The sequence below is a fragment of the Panthera onca genome, chromosome E2, assembly GCF_046562875.1.
Source record: "Panthera onca isolate mPanOnc1 chromosome E2, mPanOnc1 haplotype 2, whole genome shotgun sequence".
Classification (NCBI taxonomy): domain Eukaryota; kingdom Metazoa; phylum Chordata; class Mammalia; order Carnivora; family Felidae; genus Panthera; species Panthera onca.
Window position 1 is genome coordinate 3,282,350 of NC_138353.1, and position 22,716 is coordinate 3,305,065.

Here is a 22,716-nt window from a genome sequence, read left to right on the forward strand (position 1 = left end):
CAGCAGGGAGGGGGGCCTGTACTTCTAAGGTTAAGCATTTCAATTCCAGTGTTAGCCTTGAGAGCCAACAGCAGGCCTGGGAAGTGAAAAAACCTTCACCACCGAAAAGCAAAGGGAAGAAGAGAACTTCAACGAGTGCCTTTGAAGGTAGAAGTCTGTACACAGCCAACGTCTGATACCTACCAGATATCACATGTACACACTCAACAACCCCAGGAGGCAGAGATTAGCCCCAGACCCCGCAACTAGGAAGTGGGCAGAGACAAGTATCAAACCCATGATTGCCTAGATCAGAGCTGGAATTCTTCACCATTGCAGAAGAGAATTTTAAAATAGAGGCAGGAGCCTAAATACAACAGACAGTGTAAAGATTGCTAATTGAGCTGATGGTGGGAACACGTCTCACACCTCGTTGTGTGGGTTGAGCAGATACCCCAGAGAAACAATCGCAGTCACAAAACTTTACAGGCAGATTTATATGAACACTTACAGACATAATACGAGTCCTTATAAACAGCATGCACCTTGGCACACACAGGATCGCAAAAACACAAGGCTATAATGTGTCACAGTTGTGCACAGGCACTGAAACACACACATACACACCCACACGTAACAAGTGTAGGGCTGATTTACTGCTTGTCTTTTAAGCCCCCTGCAGAAGGAGGATGGGTGTGTACAACTGTGGGAAGCGTGCGAGTTCAGGGACTACACATCCCAAGAACCACCGGGACACCTATTCCCTTTATTTCTACAGCCAGCGTTCCGCAGACCTCATGGGATTTGTAGTTTACATCTTCCTACAGGGCCGAGGACTTTGGAGTGGGTGGGTAATTCCAACACCCCTTGGGAAAAAAATCTATCCAGATTTCAGCACCTTTCTGTACGATTTGTACGGGTCTTTCTTCCGATCTCGAAGTGCCTGCATCTTTCCCATCCAGGATTTAGGTACAGGACACTTAAGGTGAAGATTATTTCTTGCTTTGAAAGTGCTACGTGGAACGCCTCACCCAGGACTACAAATCCCAGCATGACATGCGAGGATGTAGAGCCTGGACTACATTTCCCACCGTGCGAGCGCAAGAAGGACGGGCGTCCTTGTGGACCCCGCCCCTTGGGCTCCTTTCCCGGATGTAACCCAGGGGTTACTATAGGGGACTTTGGGCTTCTCTTCCCCTTGATCCTGGTGGTTTGCGATGTTTGGGGCTCTGCCTAGGACTCACCGTGTCACTAGAGGCGTGGCCTTGAGGACTACACCTCCCGGCGTGCTCTAGGGCTGTGGACCGAAGGCCACAGATTTTATCTCCCTGCAAGACCTGGGCGGTCACCCAGGGAGGCAGAATTGTCCCGCGGGAGTTCTGGGTTGCGGGGCGTGCTGGTCGGGAATTAATGAGTTAATGGTAATTCATTCATGCAGAAACTATCTCCGGTCGCGTTCTATTAGGCTCCATTCTGGGCGCTGGGCGTAATGACTGCGGACAGAAGACAAACGTCCTTGTCTTCCTATTTCTAGTTGAAGCAAGCAGACCAAAGAGCCCACAAAGAATTAGCTGGGAAAATGAGTGTTATATCTTTTCCGACTCCCGGGCCCCGTGCCACTGGTCCCTGCGTTTCCCAGCACACCCCGGGGCGCGCCTCCAGCCCGGAGACCCCGCTTCCCGGCGCTCCCGGGACCCTCCCCTACATCAGCTGCCCGGGAGCTGCGGACTTCCCAGCGTGCCTCGGGGCTGAGCGAGGCCCGAAGGTTGCCATTAGCAACTTCGGCTCACGGACTCCATTTCCCAGCGCGCCCCGGGGCGGCGTGTGACGTCGACGCGCCGGGCGGGGGCAGGCAGATCCTCGGGCGGCTCTGGGCCAGCGGCAGTTCCCGGCGGCCCCCGGCGGGCGGGCGGCGGTGGCGGTGGCGGTGGCGGTGGCGGTGGCGGTGGCGGTGGCGGTGGCGGCGGCGGCTCGGGGCTAGGCGCTCGGCGGTCGCTCGCTCGCTTACCGGCGGGCGGGCGGCGCGATGTCGGGCGAGGACGGCCCGGGGGCGGGCCCCGGGGCAGCGGCGGCCGCGGCCCGCGAGCGGCGGCGGGAGCAGCTGCGGCAGTGGGGGGCGCGGGCGGGCGCCGAGCCGGGCCCCGGGGAGCGGCGCGCCCGCACCGTGCGCTTCGAGCGCGCCGCCGAGTTCCTGGCGGCCTGCGCGGGCGGCGACCTGGACGAGGCGCGCCTGATGTTGCGCGCCGCGGACCCCGGCCCCGGCGCCGAGCTCGACCCCGCCGCCCCGCCGCCCGCCCGCGCGGTGCTCGATTCCACCAACGCCGACGGCATCAGCGCCCTGCACCAGGTCAGCGCCCCCGGCCCCTCCCCGGACCTGGTCCGCCCAGGGTCCGAGCTTCCTCCAGCGTCCTCCGGGCCCTGAGTCACTCACGGTCGTCAGTCTCGGTGCGCGCCGTCCTGTGCTGCTGCCCTCTCCGACCCCCTGGCCCTTGCCACCCACCTGCAACTCCCTGTTTCCAGTCTTGAGCCTCTTCAACCGGCCCTGGTCTCTGCCGCCCTGCGCCGCCCTCAGTCTGGACCCGAGCCACTGCTGACGGCCTCGGTCTGGTCCATGCCACTGGTCCCGGTCGTTGTCACTTCGCGCTGCCTTCTCCCGACCCTGAGCACCCTTCAGTAGTCTCTGTGTCTCCTCTCCTGTGCCATCTAATGCTGCCACCTTTCCCGAGACTGTGCACTTCTTCTAGCAATACTTCTACGTCCTCCAGCCCACTGTTTCCCCTTTCCAGGCAGGTGTCGCTTTCGCTGAGCAGCAAGCATCGTCCTGTGCAGGCACGCGCCTGCGCCTGTGGGGCTTCCTCCCCTGGCCCCTGGCCCGGACTACCTGTTTGGCTAGGGGCATATCTTCCGTGCTGCTGCTTTCCGATTAGTCCTTCTCGCCCTTAGGCAGTACCGTCTGTTGCTGTATAAGGATGCTCTTTCTTGGCTCAGGTTTTTCTAGGCTTTGTACCACCTCGTTTCCTTGTCTGGGGCACCTCCTGCTGTCTCCACCCGCAGACCGTCTTCATTCTCTTTCTGGAGGCTGTGCCTCCTCTTTTCTCCACCGTAGGCCTTGTGTCAGGGACGTTTCTCCTTCTCCAGGCACCTTCTCTGCCTCCCGCCCCTTCCCTTGGCTGTGCCTGTAACCTTGCCCTTTTCCTGGGGGGCCTCAACGCACCTGCCTCTCTATCCTTGGTCATCTTGCTCTCTCTGCCCGGATGCCTTCTCCTGGGCATCTGGCAGCTTCTCTCCTAGAGACTGTGTGATCTGTTTGGCTCTGGGTATGTCAACTTCCCAAGGGTACTACAGCCCTGCTGGTCTCCGTCCATAACCTGGCCCCCATGCCTTTCCAGGACTCCCTGATTGTCTCCTCCAGTGTTTGTGTGTCCCAGAACCAGGACCATCTTATGCCGCAGGACCCTCTTTGGTTCTGGATGCATTTATCTATCCTCCCACAGTGGGACCACCAGGGATAGGACTGGCCACAGAAGAGCCACCACCCTCTGTCTCATCCCTGAGACCATCTCCCTCCTTGTCTCTTGATACTGGTCCAGTCTTCAGCCCTCTCCTCCCGCCAGAACCCATAGAGTTTGGTCATTGATGGAACCAGAAAAGACCCTGTGGAAAGCTTGACTGGGGAGGCAGGGATGTTTGAAGAGGCCCACTTCTCAGGTCTCCCAGGAAGAGGAGAGGAGCAGTTCAGGAAAATCAGTATGGTCCTGGGTTCAAATCGCAGTTCCTTAGCACTGTTGCCTCAAGTTAGCGTCCTTTCTCTCTGTGCCTCAGTTTCCTCATCTGTACAACAGGGCTAGAGGTCAGTCCCTCCGTGGCAGGGCTCCAATGAAGGAGGGAGGTCAGATGTGTGGAAAACCCTTCAGGATGCAGCACAGGCATTCAGCTGGTGGGCTGCTGCCTGGTCTAACTGCTACCTGTCCTCTTTTTCTCTTCCCTGACCCCCAGGCTTGTCCCCTACAGAGTCCCTGGTGCTAGTGAGGATGCTTTCTACCACCCAGAGGAGGGGCCTGCTTCCCTGAGCCTTGTAAGGTGTCAGAGTACGGGGCAAGCCCAGGGGAGAGGGGCCTCAGGCTTCTGTTTCCCTTCCTCTGCCACCGTCCAGGCCTGGGCTCTCCTGGACTTTTCCTCAGGGGCTCTTGGCCCTGCTCTCCAGGCTGAGCCCCCTTCTTTGTCATCCCCCTAGGCCTTGCCTATCAGGCTGCCTTTTCAGGTGAAATCCCTTTCCCACTCAGGCAAGCCCTTGGTAAACCCACTTTCCGGGGCTTTGCAGGAAGCCTGAAGGATTAGGGCTTTGGAGGTTCAGAGAGGGGAAGTTCCTGCCTCAGGTCACATGGCCAGCAGGCGGGCGACCTGGGGTTTGGGTCAGGTCTGTTGTGGGGTGACCAATGCAGGGTGGTTTGCTCTAGACTGGCCTGGTTTTAGCAGTGAAAGTCCCAGGTCTCAGGCAGCCCCCGTCCCAAACAAACTGGGACAGTGGGTCACCTTGTCTGGGTGCGTCCTGGGGCTGTGGTTTCCTTTCTGAGTCCTCCCTGGAGTGGGTCCCCAGGCGACAGCCCCCTGCCCTTGTGTGTGCCCGGGAGTTCTCACACCCCGGCACCTACCTCAGGTGGGCTTGTTAACCCCATGATAAAGCTGGTATATTCCCCCCACTCGTCAAAATTGCCTTGTGAATTAGCAGCTGGGTCTGGGGTCTGGCATAGGAGGGACTAGGAGCCACAGTTCTTAGATCTGAATAGGGAGGGTGGAAGCGGGGACTAAGTCTGGGTGGAGGGAGCGGCTTGGACTCCTGGTGGGGGGGGGGTTGCTGTTGTCTGGATTCCTGGATCCCTGGTGCCCAGGCCTCGGGCATCTTTCACATGGATTCCTGTGCCCGGCCAGGTCCTTGAAAGGGAAAGGCCCATCTCCCTCCTCGACCCCCCCCATCACCATGACAACCGGGTGGAAATAAACCAAGCCCAGTTCATCCCGTTCCCAGGGCACGTGTGCCCTCCCCCCCCCCCCCCCCCCCCTGCAGCCTGAGTTTCCATGACTTCATGCTCTTGGCCCTCACCACCTCCCCCCTTCTCCAGATGGACGGGTTTTGGAGAGGTGAGGGAGTTGGGGAGTTAATTTAGCCCAGGGACCCAGGAAGCCAGGCCCACCCCTTGCCTGGACCCTGCTCAGGTCCCAGCGCCCACCGGGGTTTTCATGTGCCCTGGGCTAAATCCCTTCTCTGTCCCCTTGCTGTCCCTATTCAGGCAAGGGCTGCTGACTCCTTGAGATGGATTTCTTCCTCTGCAGTACAGAGCCTTGACAGCAGGAGGATTAGGGAAGGTCTTCCCAGGTGGAGATCCCTTGGCACAGTACCCCGTGCACAGCTTTGGGCCCCAGGGGCCAGGCCAGTCCCCTCAGGGTGGGAGTCAGGGCCATGGTCAGCATCCTGGGGAGCATCTGCTTGGCCTGAGGGAGGAGGGGGCTGGGGATCTGGTTTCTGGGCCTGAGGGAGGAGGGGCTGGGAGCCTGGATCCCTGGGTCTGAGGGAGGAGGGGGCTGGGAACCCGGTTCCTGGGCCTGGGGGAGGAGGGGCTAGGAGCCTGGATCCCTGGGTCTGAGGGAGGAAGGGGCTGGGGACCTGGTTCCTGGGCCTGAGGCAGGAGGGGCTGGGAGTCTGGGTCCCTGGGTCTGAGGGAGGAGGGGGCTGGGGACCTGGTTCCTGGGCCTGAGGGAGGAGGGGCTGGGAGCCTGGATCCCTGGGTCTGAGGGAGGAGGGGGCTGGGGGCCTGGATCCCTGGGTCTGAGGGAGGAGGGGGCTGGGGGCCTGGACTCCCGGTCTGAGGGAGGAGGGGGCTGGGGTCAATACTGCAGGGTCTGAGGGAGGAGGGGGCTGGGGGCCTGGTTTCTAGGGTCTAAGGGAAGAGGGCAGGGGGCTCAGAACTCCATGGTCTGAGGGAGGAGGTCTTTGTCACTGGAAGCCTTGTCCTGTTGGTGATGACTGGGGTACATGGTATCTAACATCCAGGACTTCCCACGCTGGAGAAAAGCCCCCTCCCTTTATCCAATTCGTACTTGCAAGGATCTGGGTGTCCTGTTCTCATGGGCTTCCACTGAGCTCCAGATGCCCAGCTGACCTAACCTTTGGGAAGCCAAGAGGTCTTAAATAGCGGGGTAGCTGAATGGGCCTCCAGGAGCAGGGCTGGTGCCTTCTGGGGTCTGTCCCAGGGTCATCTGGTTTTTTCCCTTGAATGTCTGACTCCGTGCCCGGGGTCTGTCTCACGGCCCCTCGGGAGTCCTGCCTTGCTGGGCGTGCGGTGCCTGGGTGAGGTGAGGGCTGACAGCCGTGTCCCCTGCGCCCCAGGCCTGCATTGATGAGAACCTGGAGGTGGTGCGCTTCCTGGTGGAGCAGGGTGCCACGGTGAACCAGGCGGACAACGAGGGCTGGACGCCCCTGCATGTGGCCGCCTCCTGTGGTTACCTGGACATCGCCAGGTGAGGCGGCGGGGAGGGTAAGTGGGATCACGTGGGGACCGGAGCTCAGACCCCGCAGCCCTGACCTCCCCACCCCTCCACCACCACCCCCAGGTACCTCCTGAGCCACGGGGCTGACATTGCCGCCGTCAACAGCGATGGGGACTTGCCCCTGGACTTGGCCGAGTCGGACGCCATGGAGGGGCTGCTGAAGGCAGAGATTGCCTACCGAGGTGGGCGCCTGGGTGCTTCCTGCGGGCACGGGGAACAGACTGCTGGGGCTCGGAGGCCAGCCCTGCTTTTCCTAGGGTTCTCTGACCCTGTCTGCTTCGGGTTCCTTACCTGTGAGGTGGGCATGTGGGTCCCCGTCCTCGGGTTGCTTGGAACATTGAATGATCGTGTAAAGTGCGTGTGCCACCGCTGGGCACGGATAAGAGCCCAACCTGACGTTGACCCAGATTGTCATTTTACCCCAGGAGTGAGTGAGGAAATGAGGTGTGGGGGGCTTGTCCAGGGGTCTCTCAGGTGAGATTGTCCTCTCCGAAGTGTTCCCTGAGGGGGACTGTTCTCCCCGTGTGCACAGTCACTGAACCGCAGGGTCCTTAACATGGGGCCCAGGACCCCCTGAAACTCTGTGTGTGGCCATGTTCATATTTCTAGGGAGAACGTGTATTGCTTCTAGCAAGTTCTCAGAGGGGCTCATGTCCAAACGTACTCCCCAAAGCAGCCGCCTAGAACCAGCTGATGCGTGGGGTGTGCGAGGAAGGCTGTGGCCTGAGTGACCTGGAGGGCACGGGCCGTGGGGTGCTGGTCTGGGTTCAGCGAGGGAGCCGTCGAAAAGGTGTGGGCACAGGGCCTGGGGGTCTGGAGGCCCCGTGGCTGGTTCAGCGAGGCTGCTGAAGAGCAGGCCCTGGGGTGTGGAAGGTGACGCCCGGATCCCCGGGCTTGGCTTGGGCAGGCTGACTGCTGGTAAGGTCAGAGAGCCGCGTGCAGGTGGACGTCTGGGGTCACGGCAAACGTGGGGGGCGGGCACTAAGGCAGAGCTGAGCTGCTTCTCTCCTCTCTGACTTCTCACCCTGAAAAACTTCAGACGTGGGCAAAGGTTGGGACAGCCTTAGGGGGCGGCCACGTGACCCTCCCTGAGCTTGGCCGGTGGTTTTAGCAGCTTTGTGGAGATGTGATTCGTAGCCCGTTCGGTTCTCTTCAAAAGCGTGCGGTCCGCTGGTTTCTTAGCGTTTCACAGTGTTGCGCCTGCCTCACCACATGGACTCAGAGGGCTTCGGTCACACCAGAGAAACCGGGAGCCCTCAACCGGCACCCCACTCCCACTCAGCCCTGAGACACCATTCATCCGCTTCCTGTCCCTACACATTTTGGAACGTTTTGTATAAATGGGGTCATACGGTATAGATTCGTTAGTTTTTAACATTTTGGCCCATCTGCATTTGCCCTGCCTCCCCCCTCCCCCCACTATACATAAATAGCACTCTTCCCCCACCCCCTCCCTTCCTTTTCTTTCTCCCTCCCCAGCTGCCTCCCTCTCTGTTCCCAGCCATCTCAAGAACACGAAGCAGACACTGTAACCCTGGCCCTGACGTGGGAGCCTGTGTCTCCTAGAACAAGGACACAGGATGTCACGTTGTTACTCCTCTGTGGGCATCGGGACCTTGGCCTTGGTGCTGCGCTGTTACCTGTGGCACATTGTAGCCTCCCCTCTGCGCCTCCTGTGGTCCTGCCCTGCCCTTGGTCTCCCCTTGCCCTCCTCACCCTGCCTTCTGTACACAGCGTGTCCCCCGGCCTGGACCCGCCTGCCGCTTCTCCAGGAGAGTCGGGTCTGCGTTCGTGGCAGGAACTTCTCAGTGCGTTGTTCGGGAGACAGGTGCTGTCTGTCTGCCTGCCCTGTTGCTGTTAGCCTTGAACTTCGCGGAGGGGCACTGGCCAGGTGGCTCTACCGTGGAGTCCGCCTCCCTTCGTGATTAAAAAGTCATCTGTCGGGTGAGGCTTGGCGGGCCGCTTCTGTGGGAACCCGTTGCAGCCGGGCTCAGGGCCCAGCCCAAGAGGCGGTTTGTGCAGCGTGTTTGAAGCGGCCGTTTCTCACAGTAGCACAAAGGTGGAAGCAGCCCCAGTGTCCACCAGCCGAGAAATGGATGAACAACGTGTGGCATGTGCTACGATGGAATACTGTTATTCAGCCTTAAAAAGGCAAGAGGTTCGGACACGTGCTACAGTGTGAGTGAAACCTGAGGACAGTGTGCTCGGTGAGAGAGTCTGGCACAAAGTGTGCAAACGCTGTGTGATTCTGACTCTATGAGGAACGGGACTAAAATGGTCAAGTTCGTAGAAGCAGAAGGTAGAGTGGTGGGCGCGGGGGCTGGGGAGGGGGAAGCGGGGCGATGCTGTCTGATGGGGACGGGGTTTCAGTTGTGCAAGATGAAGAGTGTTCTGGAGACAGATGGTGGAGGCCGCATGGCAACGTGAATATACTTAATGCCACGGGACTGCAGTTAAACGGGGTTAAGATGGTAAATTTGATGTGTGTTTTACCACAGTTTAAGATGAAAAGGCAATTAATGGGTCATGTAACTGAAGTCCAGGAATTGCACAGACTTCAGGCATGGTTTGATCCAGGGGCGCCAACTCGAAAATATCACTGTACTGAACTCTGCATTGACTTCATGCTTTGCTTTTCTTTTTTTTTTTTAATTTGTATTTATTTTTGAGAGACAGAGCGTGAGTGGGGGAGGAGCAGAGAGGGAGACAGAATCCAAAGCAGGCTTCAGAGTCTCAGATGTCAGTACAGAGCCCTACGTGGGGTTCGAACCCCTTGAGCTATGAGGTCATGACCTGAGCCCCCCAGGCGCCCCTGCACGGACTTCATTCTCAGGCAGATTCTCTCAACCGGGTATGAAGCGCCGCTGCTAACAGTGCTGGCTGATTCTTCGGCTGATCTAGGACTAGATTTCCTCAGCCACCTGAGCGCCACCCTCCGCCTGAGCCAGCCCTAGCTGGGGCGAGAAGGATGGGTGGTGAGGCCAGGCAATGTGGCCACCCATCCGCGCTGTAGAGCTGCCCCCAGCCCAGCTGCAGGACGGGCCGCAGGGACACAGAACTGGGCGGGAAGGGGGCATTTAGACGTTCTGCTGCTAGGCCACCAGACGGGAGGCACTCCCGCCCTCGGACAGGAATCTTCGCGGGGGCGGGGGCGGTTGTTGGCAGCGGGAGAGGCTGGGGCCTCCAGCAGAGGAGGTTGGGTAAATCACTAATCTGTAAATGGGCTGGCAGCTTCTGTGAAGGACGAGACTTTGTGGGAGGTGCTGTCACGCTGCAGCCGGCCCGGGGTCGGGGGGGGGGGGGGCCCTGCGACCGCCCTCCCCAGCACAGCCAAGGGGCCTTGTGTCCGTGGTGGGCGTGGCCGCGTTCCAATAAAGCTTTATTCACAAACACAGGGGGCCTTCCGGAACAGGCAAAGCTTAATGACAGGAAGTAGACTGATGGTTGCCAGGGGCTGGGGAGGGAGGTACAGGGAATGCCTGCTTAATGGGTATGAGGTATTGTGTTTTACCATCAGTAGAACAAAAGGCAAAAACCAGACAGGTTTGCCAACCCTGATCGAGAGCTCCATCAACAAACGCAAATCTCAGCAAAAAGCAGAGTGCAGAAGGATGTGTGTGACCATGCCAGAGGACACTAGCGGTGGTTGGAAAAAGGTCAGCAAACCCCACCCTTCGCTGCCTAAGGAAGGCACACGCATCTGTAGTAGGATTGAAGGTGATTCCCTTTAAGGAAGTTGTGTGCGGCGGTGGGGGGGAGGGTGTCCCTGAGTCCCCAGCACTGTCCCGGCCTCTCCGCCCCAAGCTGGGCCCACCAGGTGGGCTCCGACCAGCCAAACATTCCTTGGACAGCTGCCAGACGACAGCCAGAGGTGATCCCGTTGGAGTTTAGTCGCGCGTTCCCCGGGTGCCAGCAGGTGGCGCAGCCGCGCAGCCGGTTCTGGGCGGCTTGCCCTCTGGGACCCCCGGGGCCAGCTTAGGGCAGGCCTTCCCGTGTGTGTAGTAAGGGTGCGACAGGACGCAGCGTCACGAAAGCAAGATGAGATTGGTGGGAGGCACACGGGGTTTTTGCGGCCTCTGTCCTGTTTTAAGTTCTTAAGCCCAAGTGGTGGCGCCACGGGGGTCCTTTGCCCCTGCTGCCCAGCGGAAAGCCAGTGTAAGCCACAGGGTAATGGAAAATTTTTAAGTGGGTGCACTTAAAAGAGTAAAAAGAAGCAGGTGAAATTAACTTAGTAACGTATTTTACTTAACTGAGTGTGCCCAAGACATCATGTCAACGTTAATCACCATAAAGAAAACCATTCATGGGTTGCTGTGCGCTTTTGTATTTTAAGTTTATTAATTTTGAGGGAGAGAGAGTGCACTCACGTGGGGGAGGGGCAGAGAGAGAGGGGGAGAGAGAATCCAGGCAGGCTCCACTCTGTCAGCACAGAGCCCCAGCTGGGGCTCGGATTCACGAACCGTGAGATCATGACCTGAGCCGACATCAAGGGTTGGGTGCTCAGCCGACTGAGCCACCCAGGCACCCCGTGCTGCGCACTTTTTCCCGCCCACACATCGAAATCCAGCGTGTATTTGTGTTCATGACACGTTTCGGTTTGGAGCAGCTACAGTTCAGGCGCTCGGTAGCTGCACGTGGCCGACAGCTGTGGGGCAGGACGGCTCAGCTCCAAGCCAGCGCTTTGGTGTGAGAAATCTCACAGTTGGAACAGCAATAGACCCCAGTAAACTTTCCAGGAGAGAGATCGAACGTTGGCTGGGAGAGACCCTTTCTGACTCCTGTCTCAGTAGGGGGCAGGCAACATACAGATTCTCGGTGATGGTCACCAGATACTAATACAGCCTCAGCAAGGCTGCCTGTTCTGATCCAAAATCCACTTACCTTGCCCTTTGCATCCCAAATGCAGAACGGCTTTGCAGGAAACTGAAAGATGTACAGAAACTGACCGACGAGGCCGCGTGCTTGGCTCTCTTCTGATTGCTCTAGGTGACGGCACAGCTGTGAACAGGGATCCCCACCTGGCTAGGAAAGAGGCTGTTGCCCCGGTAATGCGGCCCCTTGGTCTGGTGGCCCTTTGCCTGGTTTATCCTACTCAGGGTGACAGAAAGGGTTCCGACAGAGTGCGTGAAGACGTGGGCTCAGGATTTTACTGGTGGTGCCAGGGAGGGTTTGACGTAATCAGGTGCTGGGTTTATACTTAAGAGTAACGATAAAGGTGATACTTAGGTTGAAATGGGAGAAGGGCCTGCGATCCCCGTTCTCCCAGCAGTGCCTCGGAGGCCCCGCTGGGAAGTCCGGGTCCCCTGAGTCCCGGAGGAGCATGTGGAACGAGGGCTGGACCCCGTGCCTCCTGGGGCTCCGGGTGTGAGTCCTACCACTGCCCCTTCTCATCTTCCCAGGTGTGGACGTGGAGGCGGCCAAACGGGCCGAGGAGGAACTGCTTCTTCGTGACACGAGATGCTGGCTGAACGGGGGCGCGATGCCCGAGGCCCGGCACCCCCGCACGGGGGCCTCTGCCCTGCACGTGGCAGCCGCTAAGGGCTACATCGAAGTGATGAGGTGAGCGGGGCTGGCGTCCCCACTCTTCCCTGCTCTTTGTGCTGGGCTGATCTGTTCCTTCTCGCTGTCTTCCACCTTCCTGTGGGTTTTTTAATTTATGTATGTGGACGGAGTATTTGTCTCTAAATACAGCCTTTGCCGTGTCCACGAGTCCCGATGTGTAGGCTTTTCGTTGTCCGTAAGTTTAAAACATTTTCCGGCTTGTAATCTATCTTCTTTGGCCTCTGGATTATTTAGAAGGATGTCCTTAATTTCAGATGTGTGGGATTTTTCCAGTCATTGTTTCAATGCCCATTTCCTGCCTTGATGGCACCGTGGTCAGAGAATCCATATGCTTCCATCGGATTTTCGGAATTCTCTGAGGTTTGCTTTATACCCCGGTATGTGTCAGCTGGAAAAGAACCATCCTGTGAAGTACAGCATTCCGTGTAGGTTATCAGATCACCTTTGTAGTCACGCCATTTCTGCCTCCTATGTTCTTAGTGGTTTTTTTTTCCTCTCTGCCTACTCTGTCAGTTACTGCGAGAGACATACTTTTTTTTTGTTTTTGTTGTTAAGATTTTATGTGTAAGTAATTTCTACACCCAACGCAAGGCTTGAATTTGCAACTCTGAGATCAAGAGTCACATGCTCCACTGAGTGGGCCAGCCGGGTGCCCCTGAAATTTCCTACAATGCTTGTGGATTTTGCCTGTTTATCCTTGTAGTGCCTGCGGTGTTTATTTCTGTATTTGAAGGCCAGGTTATCTAGCGCATATGTATTTTAAATCGCTACAGCATGTGTTCCCTTGCTGCCGTCCGTGTTTGGCTGCCTCACCCTCTTATGTTGGGGTGGTTGGTTCCCATTCTCATCCTCAGATTCTCTCCTCTCTGAGTCCTCTCTCTTTGTGATTTATCCTTTATTTTCAGTCTGGAAATGGAGTAGAGATGAATCCCTCAGCTCTGCTCACCTCTGTGTTGGGTTTTTAGGCAGGTTTTCCAGTGAGGTGCTAGAGATGGCCCCTAGTGGCTCCAGGTTCATGACCTAGTTGCTTGCCTGCTGTGAAAGTAGAATGCCTCGTCCCCCATTCTTGTAGCAAAAGTCCTGGCCTGATGCTCACTGGGCCGCCTTGGGCACCTGCCCATCCCAGAGCTAATCCCAGTGGCAAGGGGCCTGGGATGTAAATGGTCAGGCCCAGTCATGTGCCCAGCCCTGTCCTCTTCTGCCCGTGGCTTCCACCTCTGAGTCTCAGGTGGCTGCTTCGCCTCCTGCCGTTGCATCTGCATCCCACACAGCCCGGAGGAGGAGAGGACAAAAGGAGCAAATGTTGATTCCCTTTACTTTTACTTGACTATTTTTTAAAGTTTATTATTTTGAGAGAGAGGGAGAAAGAGAGAGAATCCCAAGCAGGCTCTGCACTGTTGAACTCATGGACTGTGAGGTCCTGACCTGGGCTGAAATCAAGAGTCAGACGCTTAACTGACTGAGCCACCCAGACGCCCCTGTTGACTCCTTTTAAAAGAACAATCCTGAAGTGACCCGCACGCTGAACACCGATGTCCCATTTGCCAGACCACCTGGCGTTTTCTTGGCGTTTCCACCATCCCAGTTACTCGCCTGCCCGGGGCTCCTGCCAGGGAGCCCGGGAGATCCCTCGTGAGCCAGGTGACAGCGTGTCCAGCTGAGAGTTGGGCATGGTTACTAAGTGGGGGGAGAGTCGGGGTCTGGGGGCGGCTCACTGTCTGGCACAGGAACGAAGTGCTTTGGCCGCGGGAAGGCTCAGCGACTCCCATTTTATCACCGCCCTCAGGACGGCTGCGTTTGTAGGAGGATGTAACCAATGTTCCCCTCATCACCGACGAAGGGCAGGGTAGAGGCCCAGAGAGGTGGCGCTCGGCACTTACTTACCGAGCACCTGCCGAAGGCCAGGCCGTCTTTTAGGTCCGGGGCGGCTGGCACACGAGACATGTCTGGGCCCACGTGCAGCCCCCAGCCTAGCCGGGGAGGCAGACAAGTGACCAGGGCAGCAGACCACGTGACGTGGGCCTGAGTGCACACTGGTGACCGGGGAGGGGTGTGCCCATTCGTTGTAAGGTGCTGAGCAGTATCCCTGGGCTCTCGCCTGGAGGCCAGGAGCGCCCCCCCTCCCCCCCGTCCCCAACTCAGGATGACCAAACGTGTGCGGACATGGCCAGGTGCCCCCTGGGGTCAACGTGGTCCCTAGTTGAGAACCGTGGGCCTAGAAACGCATAAAGAGGGCGCTGGGAGGAGTGGGAGGGGGGCTGCATGAGCTCCGGCCTGGGGACCCCTGGGGACCGTGTGCAGGCGCCCAGGTGGCTGCAGCGAGTGAGCTCTGGGGAGTGAGCGACAAGGTCAGCAGGGCCCCACAGAGGCCCTTCTATTTGAAAAGTCTCATGAACTCTGTCCACCTCCCACCTCGTATTCGCTTGTTCCCACGGGCACGGAACCCGATGCCAGTCCTGCAGAGGCAGGCTGTGTGCCGCCAGCTGCGCGTGCGGGACCCGCCTGGGCTTCTAACCCTGCCTGCCCCCCAGATCCTGTGCTCGTCCTCCAAGCCGGGGCTCCTCGGCCTCGCCACTAGCGGGGTTTTGGACCACATCAGTCTTTGCCGTGGGGCCGTCCTCCGTGCCGTAGGGTGTTAGGAACATCCCTGGCACCCACCCCTCAGCTGTGGCCTCCCGGACCGTCTCCAGACACTGCCAGATGTCGCCTGGCGGGCAGCATCGCCTTGGCTGAGGGCCACCTCCCTGAGCTGGCGGGTTCCTAGAACATCACTGCCCCAGGGCTGCCCCTTCTGGGGCCTCAGCCCTTTCACAGGCTCTGGGGCTGTGTGTCCCACACCCAGGGGTGACAGTCAAGAGAGTTGCCCGGTACAAGGGGCAGGGTTCCTGAAGCCACCCACTGGGCCGGGGGAGGGGCTCCACGAAGAGGCCCTCGCCACCTGCCTGTCCCGGCCGGGCCCCAGCGCGGCCAGCCGACGACGGCAGCCTTGGGCAGAACCCGCATCTCGGTCCTTGACTCCGAGCCTCCCCGCACCCAGGCTGCTCCTTCAGGCCGGCTACGACCCAGAGCTCCGGGATGGGGACGGCTGGACCCCCCTGCATGCTGCGGCCCACTGGGGCGTGGAGGACGCCTGCCGCCTGCTGGCTGAGCACGGTGGGGGCATGGACTCGCTGACCCACGCGGTGAGGGCCGGGCTGCTCGAGGGCCGGTGGGCTGAGGGGCGGGAGGCCCCCTCCCCTCCATCATCCTCTGCCCCTTCTCTTCCTCCGCCACCAGGGCCAACGTCCCTGCGACCTGGCTGACGAGGAGGTGCTGAGTCTGTTGGAGGAACTGGCCCGGAAGCAGGAGGATGTGAGTCTCGGGGGCTCCCTCCCTCCCATCGGCTCCCTGCTTCCCCAGTGGCCCCTGGCAGGGGACCTGCTCCTGCCCAGCTGGCGACAGTCAGAGTCAGGAAGAGGAGTCAGGAGGAGGCTGGGCCTCATCAGCCCCGGAATGTCGCCCAGCCAGCACCGGGCCAGGCCTTGTTGCTGGAAAAAGGCAGAGTGAAGGGCTGGACGGCATGGGCTCTGGGCTCTGAATCCCGGCTCTGGCATGCGTTTGCTCTGTGAGCTCGGGCTGGTCACTTAACCTCTCTGGGCCTCAGTTTCCTCACCTGTAATGTGGGGATAACGGCGTGTGCACCTTTATGAGGAGTCACGCGGAGTATCTGTTATGCTACGGGGAGTATCCGTGTTACTGCGCGAGAACGTTTGGAACCCTGCTTGGCGGACTGTAAGCCGACTGGGAACAAGAAGCATCTCCTGAGGCCTCCTGGGGGCCGGGCACTCTGCCTGGAGCTTCCAGTGAGTGGGGGGGGGGGGGGGTAGATGGACACAGATCCCTCTGTTTAAAGGTCGGTCGTGGTGACGTTGAGAGGAAAGGTCATGGTTCTGGCTTGGCGGACAGCTTCTCAGACCCAGGGCATGCGCTCGGGTTTGAGGGCACAGCACGTGCAAAGGCTAGGGGGTGGAAAAATGGGTGGGGCCTGGAGGGGAGTGTGAGGCAGGGAGGCCTTGGGCCGGGGGGCCCACCTGAAGGGCCTTGAACGCTGGGCTGAGGAGCAGGGTGAGGGTGAGGGTAGTGGGGCCGCCGTGGGCTTCGTGGAGGGTGAGGCAGGGTCAGCCCTCGGCGAGGAGGGAGCACAGGTGTGGGTGCGCTCTCAGCCTGCGGCGGGGGAAGGGGGCCCTACCTCTCAGGAGGGGCGGGAATGACGGGCTCGCCTGGTGGGGGAACCTCTGTGCCAAGGCTGGGCGGGCCGCCCTGGGGAGGTGGCAGGGATGACAGTGTCCCCGGTGAGCGGGGAGGCCGGGAGGCAGCCGTGAGGAGGACCCAGACGCCACACAGCCGTGTGCGGGGGCCCGCAGATCCCCCGTGTCCGCTGGGAGCGCGCCTCCTCCACCCAGACCTGCACAGCCATGCGTGCCGGCCCTGGACATGGGGGCCGCGGGCCGCGTGGGGCCCTCCCAGCAGCCTCCTCCGTCCCCTCCTTTGTCCCCTTGCAGCTGCGGAACCAAAAGGAAGCTTCTCAGAGCAGAAGCCAGGAGCCCCAGGTGCCTTCCAGCGGCAAACACCGAAGGTAGTGGACAGGTGCCTGGGTGGGCAGGTGGAGGGTCCCAGGGACTGGAACCCCATGCCCTCCCCTTCCCACCAGGAGCTCCGTGTGTCGTCTGAGCAGCCGAGAGAAGATTTCTCTCCAAGATCTGTCCAAGGAACGCCGGCCTGGGGGGGCAGGGGGGCCCCCCATACATGACGAGGATGAGGGAGAAGAAGGCCCCATAGGTGCGGGACAGGGTCTGGGTTTCTGGATCTATGAAGGAGGGGCGGGGGGGGGGTGGGTCTGGACTCCTGGGTCTAAGGGAGGTAGGGGCTGGGGGGCAGGACTCCTGGGTCTGAGGGAGGAAGGGGCTGGAGTTCAGGATCCTGGGTCTGAGGGAGGAGGCGCTGAGGGCCAGGACTCCTGGGTCTGAAGGAGGAGGGGGCTAGGGGCCTGATTCCTGGGACTGATGGAAGAGGGGGCTGGGAGTCTGGACTCCTGGGTCTGAGGGAGGAGGGGCTGGGAGGTCTGGATCCCTGGGTCTGAGGGAGGAGGGGCTGGTTCTGAGAGGCACCTGGCATCTCCGTTTTCCCGCACCATAGAGCCACCCTCCACAGAATCCAGAACTCTCAACGGAGTGTCTTCTCCACCACCCGCTAGCCCTCAGAGCCCCATGGTGAGTTTGGATGCTCTAGAGGTCATACTGTTTGGGGAGGGAGGGGAGAGATGTCATGAATCTGTAGACCTCTTTTCAGGGTATGTAAGGTGAAGAGAACAGTTTCCAGAATCTTCCAGAACAACTGATCGCTTTTTTTCTGGCTGCATCTGCCCAGGGGGCTGATGGGAATAGTGGTTTGTTGTGGTCCTTCTGGGGGCAACACTTGAAGTGGCCGAGAAGGACCCTTTCTCCCTGAGACCGTTCTCTTCTCCAGCCCCCAGAAGAGGCCCCCTTCTCCAGGCGCTTTGGCCTCCAGAAGACGGGAAGCTCTGGTGCCCTGGGTCCCACAGACAGGCGGGGGGCCGAGGGCACCCCTGGGGCTGGGTTGCAGCGCTCAGCCTCGTCCTCTCGGCTGGAAGGGACCTCCCCGCAGGTGAGTGGGGTGAGGGGTGGGGGCCGGGGCCAGGCCCGCCTCGGTGAAGAGAATGTCCTCCTCTGGTCTTCTCTTCCCACAGGCTGAGGAGCCCCGCCTCGCCAGAGTTACGCCCACCCCGTCCCGTAAGGTGCCGGAGCCCTGTGCCCTGTGAGTGCCAGCCAGGGGCCTGGGCCTTTCCGGGTGGGAGGCAGGTCGGGTCCCAACCTTGTGAGCTTGATCCCGAGCAAGTGCTTTTGCCCTCTGGGGTCTCTGCCCCGACCGCTCTTTGCCTCAGTTTTCCTCGTGGCGCGTCAAATAAAAGCTCACAGCTAAGCTTCCACGGTCGCGGTGGCCTCCTGTTGCCTCCGTCCCCACCTCCCACCCTGTCCCTTTTGACACAGTCACACTGCTGCCCCAGGGCCTTTGCTCTGCACCACCCCCACCCCCGCTTGCTTCCTCCCTTCCCCGGGTCTGTGTATGAGTGTCACCTTGTCTGTGAGGCCTGCTCGGACCTCGCGCCCATGCTGCCACAGTGTCTGGACACGCACACCCTCCCACCTGCTGTCAGGCTCGCGCTTTCCTCCCAAGCACTTTAGCCTTCTGGCCCGTTCTGTGATGGGCTCCTCTCGCGCTTGTTGGTTCTGCGTCTCTGCCGCACACATTTGACTCACTTGGGGCAGAGATCATTCTTTTTGTTGCTTAGTGTGGCATATCCAGCACCTGCCGCGTAACTTGAGCTTGAGTAACGATATTTGCTGAATGAATGACTTTGCAGGTCTGAGATCTCCAGGCGTCCTCCCTCGGATGACCCCACTCCTCCCTCCAGAATTCCGGGGCCCGAATCCCCAGTGAAACCAAATGTCCCTGCGGCCCCCACGGCGCCCCCAGCCGACTCCCGGGACCGGCGGAGGTAAAGAGGCTGGTGGGGGGAAGGCGGGGGTGGGGGGAAGGAAGCCTCTTTCTCTCTAGCAGGGAGACATTGCGTTGCCCAGGAGGCCCCAGGGCCTCGGGCAGCGCTCCCAAGGGGGAGGTTGTCCCAGGGTCTGCTGGGAGTTGATGTTCTCTGGCAGAACTTCCCTTCCCTGAACAGTGTTAGCCGTGGGACGGGAATAGGACCCAAAGGAACCCTTACTGAGGTTGGGACTGTTCACTCAGGTCCTACCAGATGCCTGTGCGGGATGAGGAGTCTGAATCTCAGCGGAAGGCTCGCTCTCGGCTCATGCGTCAGTCTCGGAGGTCCACACAGGTGTGGGGGTGGGCGGGGGTCTGGGCTCCTCCGGGTCTGAGGGAGGGGGGCTGGGGGACTGGGCTCCTCCAGGTCTGAGGGAGGAGGGGCTGGGGGCAGGACTCCTGGGTCTGAGGGAGGAGGTCCTGTGGGCCAGAACTCCTGGGTCTGAGGGAGGAGGGGCTGGGGGGCAGGACTCCTGGGTCTGAGGGAGGAGGGGCTGGGGGTCTGGACTCCTGGGTCTGAGGGAGGAGGGCTGAGGGTCTGGACTCCTGGGTCTGAGGGAGGAGGGGCTGGGGGTCTGGACTCCTGGGTCTGAGGGAGGAGGGCTGAGGGTCTGGACTCCTGGGTCTGAGGGAGGAGGGGCTGGGGGTCTGGACTCCTGGGTCTGAGGGAGGAGGGGCTGGGGGCCTGGATTCCTGGGTCTGAGGGAGGAGGGGCTGGGGTCTGGACTCCTGGGTCTGAGGGAGGAGGGGGCTGGGGGACTGGGCTCCTCCAGGTCTGAGGGAGGAGGGGCTGGGGGCAGGACTCCTGGGTCTGAGGGAGGAGGGCCTGGGGGCCAGAACTCCTGGGTCTGAGGGAGGAAGGGCTGGGGGCCTACACTTGCATCCTGGGCGGCCTGGGCCTTGACCTCTGGGACCCCTGACCACTCTCCCTCTCCCAGGGTGTGACTCTCACCGACCTGAAGGAAGCAGAGAAGGCAGCAGGGAAGACCCCAGAGCCAGAGAAATCGTGCCTGGTGAGAGGGGTCAGGTGACCAGGTGGTGGGTGTTCCAAGATGCCCTTGCCCTCTGACCTCCCTGCCCTTCTCGGACAGGACCCCTCTCGGAGGCCCCGAGTCCCGGGGGTGGAGAACTCTGATGGCCCTGCCTTGAGAGGTGAGGTCTGGTTTCTGGGAGGTCGACCTCCTGCCCCCTGGCCTCCCCATCTCTCCCGCTGCAGTCTGTTTTCCCGAGGGGTCGGGCCTAGGGACCCTGACACCGCAGAGAGGGGCTGCTCCCCAGGTTTCTGGGCTGATTCCTGCCCCTCCCCCCCAGCAGAGGCGCCTGACGGGCAGGGTCAGGGACCACAGGCCGCCAGGGAGCACCGCAAAGTCGGCAAAGAGTGGAGGGGGCCTGCGGAGGTGAGGGGCGGGGCGAGCTGGGCTACGGGTGGGCCTTGGAGGTGGGGTGGTGGGCCAGACTCCCTTCCCGGCATCAGGCTGAACCCCACCTCCGCCCGCAGGGGGAGGAGGCGGAGCCGGCCGACCGCAGCCCAGAGTCCAGGTACAGGGTGGGCAGGGAAGGGTCTGGGCTCTTCTGTAGGGCCACAGGGAGCCCCGCTGACGCCCTGCCTGCCTCCACCCCAGCACTTCCGAGGGCAGCCCTTCACCTCGCAGTCAGCGGCAGCGTGACTCCCAGCCAGAATCAGACGAGCCCGATGGAGGCTTCAGGAAGGTTTGCAACACCACCCACCCTCCATCTGCCCCCGCGGTCGGCCCTCATCCACCCGCCCTGCAGCTCTCTGTCTGTGGTTCTGCTTGTGCATCCCTGCTCTCCACCCTTCCCCACGTGGGCCGGCAGGACTGACCCGCGCTCCCTGTCCGGTTCCCCCCAGCTGTACGCAGAGCTGCGCAGCGAGAACGAGCGGCTTCGCGAGGCCCTGACCGAGACCACGCTCCGCCTGGCACAGCTCAAGGTGGAGTTGGAGCGCGCCACGCAGGTGAGATGCCCCGACCTGGGAGCCGGGTCGCAGTGGCCCGGATGGGCCTGCTCCGGGCCGGGGTGCCGGCTGGGAGGCTGGACTGCCGCCCCCTTCCCAGGCTGGGGTCCCAGTCCTGGTCTTTGTGGCTTGGCCACTTCTCTGAGCCTTGGGCTCTCTTGTCCCCAGAGGCAGGAGCGCTTTGCAGAGAGGCCCGCCCTCCTGGAGCTGGAGAGATTCGTGAGTAGGGGCAGCTGGGGTGGGGCCATGGGGGTGTCCCGTGTGGGTCTGAAGAGGGTCCTTCTCAGCCCTACTTGACCCCTAGCCCTCCCCCGCCCCCAGGCCCTGGGCCTCACCCCTCCTGTTTATGCCAGGAGCGCAGGGCCCTGGAGAGGAAGGCGGCCGAGCTGGAGGAGGAGCTGAAGGTGAGCCTAAGGGGGCGCCGTGGACGGGTTCTAGGCAGACCCCGGGTGACCCGGGGCCACCCAGCTGACCTCCCTATCCCATCCCCCAGGCCCTGTCCGACCTCCGGGCTGACAACCAGAGGCTCAAGGATGAGAACGCAGCCCTGATCCGCGTCATCAGCAAACTTTCTAAGTGACTCTGGCGGAGGACCTTTCCCCGTACCCATATTTATACAGCTGCTTCTGCCACACGCACCCCTTCCCCTGTGTGAGCACGAGTGACAGGGCTCCCAGGGGGTCTCTGAGAAGCCATAGCCTCCCTTCGGGGCCTCCAGACTGGGAGGGGAGCAGAATCCCCAGGAGCCGAGGGGGGGCCACCCGAGGCCAGGATGGAGGTCAGAGGCCGAGCCAGGTAGGGGGACGTGGTTGAGGGGGGCCCGGGACCGGAGGTGGGACCACGGAGGAACCGCGGACCAGGAAGTGCCAGGACCGGAGTGGCCACCCGGAGGTCCCCCCCCCCCCCTCACGTGTGATGCCACCCCAGTCACCCCTCCCGCTCCTGAACAGGGATCCGAGAATGTGCCAAGAGTCCCGCCAGCCTGGGCCAGGGGGGCCTCTATATAGGGCCCGTGTGCAATAGGGAGGGATCTCTATTTTTTGCTGCCCCCGCCCCGCCCACTGTCAGGGGCAGGGGGAGAAGATATTTTCGAGACAAAGCACAGGCACCACAAATAAAAGTCGTGAAGTTGCCACTCAGCGACTGTGTCCCCGGCTCGAGGTGGGGCACCACTTCTGTGTTCCTCCCTTGTCAGTGGCCAGACCACAGGGTCATGAGCGATGGGTCGGTGAGTGCTCACTGGCTGGGAAGGGGTTCCAGGAGTGGCCGGCTGGGGCAGTGGCCCCACACCAGGGCTGACCTGGTCACGAGGGAGCCTGGGAGCTTGGGTCTTACCAGCCGTGTCTTTGAAACAAATTTGAATTGCCGACATTTAAAATTGGGGGTAATTCATGAGAAGAAAAACCTATGGTTTTGACTTTTCTGGAGAAATAGAAATGTGATAGTATGAACTTTTCAGCCCTGCATGGTAACAGGTGGCCGGTGCTGAGTAGGAGGATGGGGCATTGTCATTCTTTCCGGGCCCTGTCCTACCTGTTGGTGATACAGTAGTGAATGAAATGGGAAAGACCAGGTACAGTTGAGGAGGTGAGGCAGGCAACAATGGAAGTATCCCAGGCGGTGGTGCTATGGAGAAGCAGGGGAAGGGCATAGGGAGGCAGGGGTGTGTGCACAGGGGAACATACACGGGTGTCTTCTGTGCAGGCCCCATCGAAAAGCTGGCACAGGAAGATCCCTGAAGGCGTCAAGGAGTGAGCCATGTAGGCATTTAAAGGAAGAGTTTTCTGGATGAAGAGGGCAGCAGGTACAAAGTCTGTGGGGTGCAGGTGTGGTTAGAGATAGTAGGGCCTGAGGTTGGAACCGTAACGGCCAGCCCTGGGAAGGACTTGAACGGAGGTGGGACCTAGGTCTTAACGGGTCCCTTTGGCAGCTGCGTTGACAACAGTCTGGGGGAGGGCAGTGAGGGACAGAAGGAGGGAGACCAGCTTATGGGGCTGCTGCCATAAGTGCTGGAAGGGAGGGTGGCTAGAGCTGGTGAGCCACAGTGGGACTGTGGG

General features: G+C 60.5%; 1 protein-coding gene across 4 annotated transcripts; it reads left to right on the forward strand.

Moving 5' to 3' along the window:
- The first annotated feature begins 1,905 nt into the window (after positions 1-1,905).
- PPP1R12C (protein phosphatase 1 regulatory subunit 12C) lies at positions 1,906-21,798 on the forward strand. Of its 4 annotated transcripts, none has more exons than XM_060652357.3 (22): positions 1,906-2,326; positions 6,365-6,495; positions 6,589-6,707; positions 11,925-12,084; positions 15,125-15,269; positions 15,364-15,438; positions 16,629-16,702; positions 16,778-16,905; positions 17,263-17,336; positions 17,593-17,751; positions 17,834-17,901; positions 18,509-18,643; positions 18,889-18,979; positions 19,623-19,697; positions 19,776-19,836; positions 19,996-20,081; positions 20,183-20,223; positions 20,307-20,394; positions 20,555-20,659; positions 20,828-20,878; positions 20,981-21,063; positions 21,153-21,798. In XM_060652357.3, the coding sequence occupies exons 1-21, from the start codon at positions 2,006-2,008 to the stop codon at positions 21,059-21,061; spliced, it is 2,268 nt and encodes a 755-aa protein (XP_060508340.3). In that variant the 5' UTR covers positions 1,906-2,005; the 3' UTR covers positions 21,062-21,063; positions 21,153-21,798. The 4 variants fall into 4 exon arrangements, 3 of the variants coding, with proteins under 3 accessions (XP_060508340.3, XP_060508338.3, XP_060508339.3); XM_060652355.3 differs by having other exon boundaries at positions 1,907-2,326; positions 21,013-21,063; XM_060652356.3 differs by having other exon boundaries at positions 1,907-2,326; positions 19,999-20,081; positions 21,013-21,063.
- Positions 21,799-22,716: the final 918 nt, after the last annotated feature.

Bases quoted from the DNA above. Each gene is read 5' to 3' on its own strand.
- PPP1R12C (XM_060652355.3), top strand. From the start codon at position 2,006: ATGTCGGGCGAGGACGGCCCGGGGGCGGGCCCCGGGGCAGCGGCGGCC. The intron at 2,327-6,364 runs GTCAGCGCCCCC...CCTGCGCCCCAG, and splicing joins GCATCAGCGCCCTGCACCAG to GCCTGCATTGATGAGAACCT. The intron at 19,698-19,775 runs GTGAGAGGGGTC...CTTCTCGGACAG, and splicing joins AGCCAGAGAAATCGTGCCTG to GACCCCTCTCGGAGGCCCCG.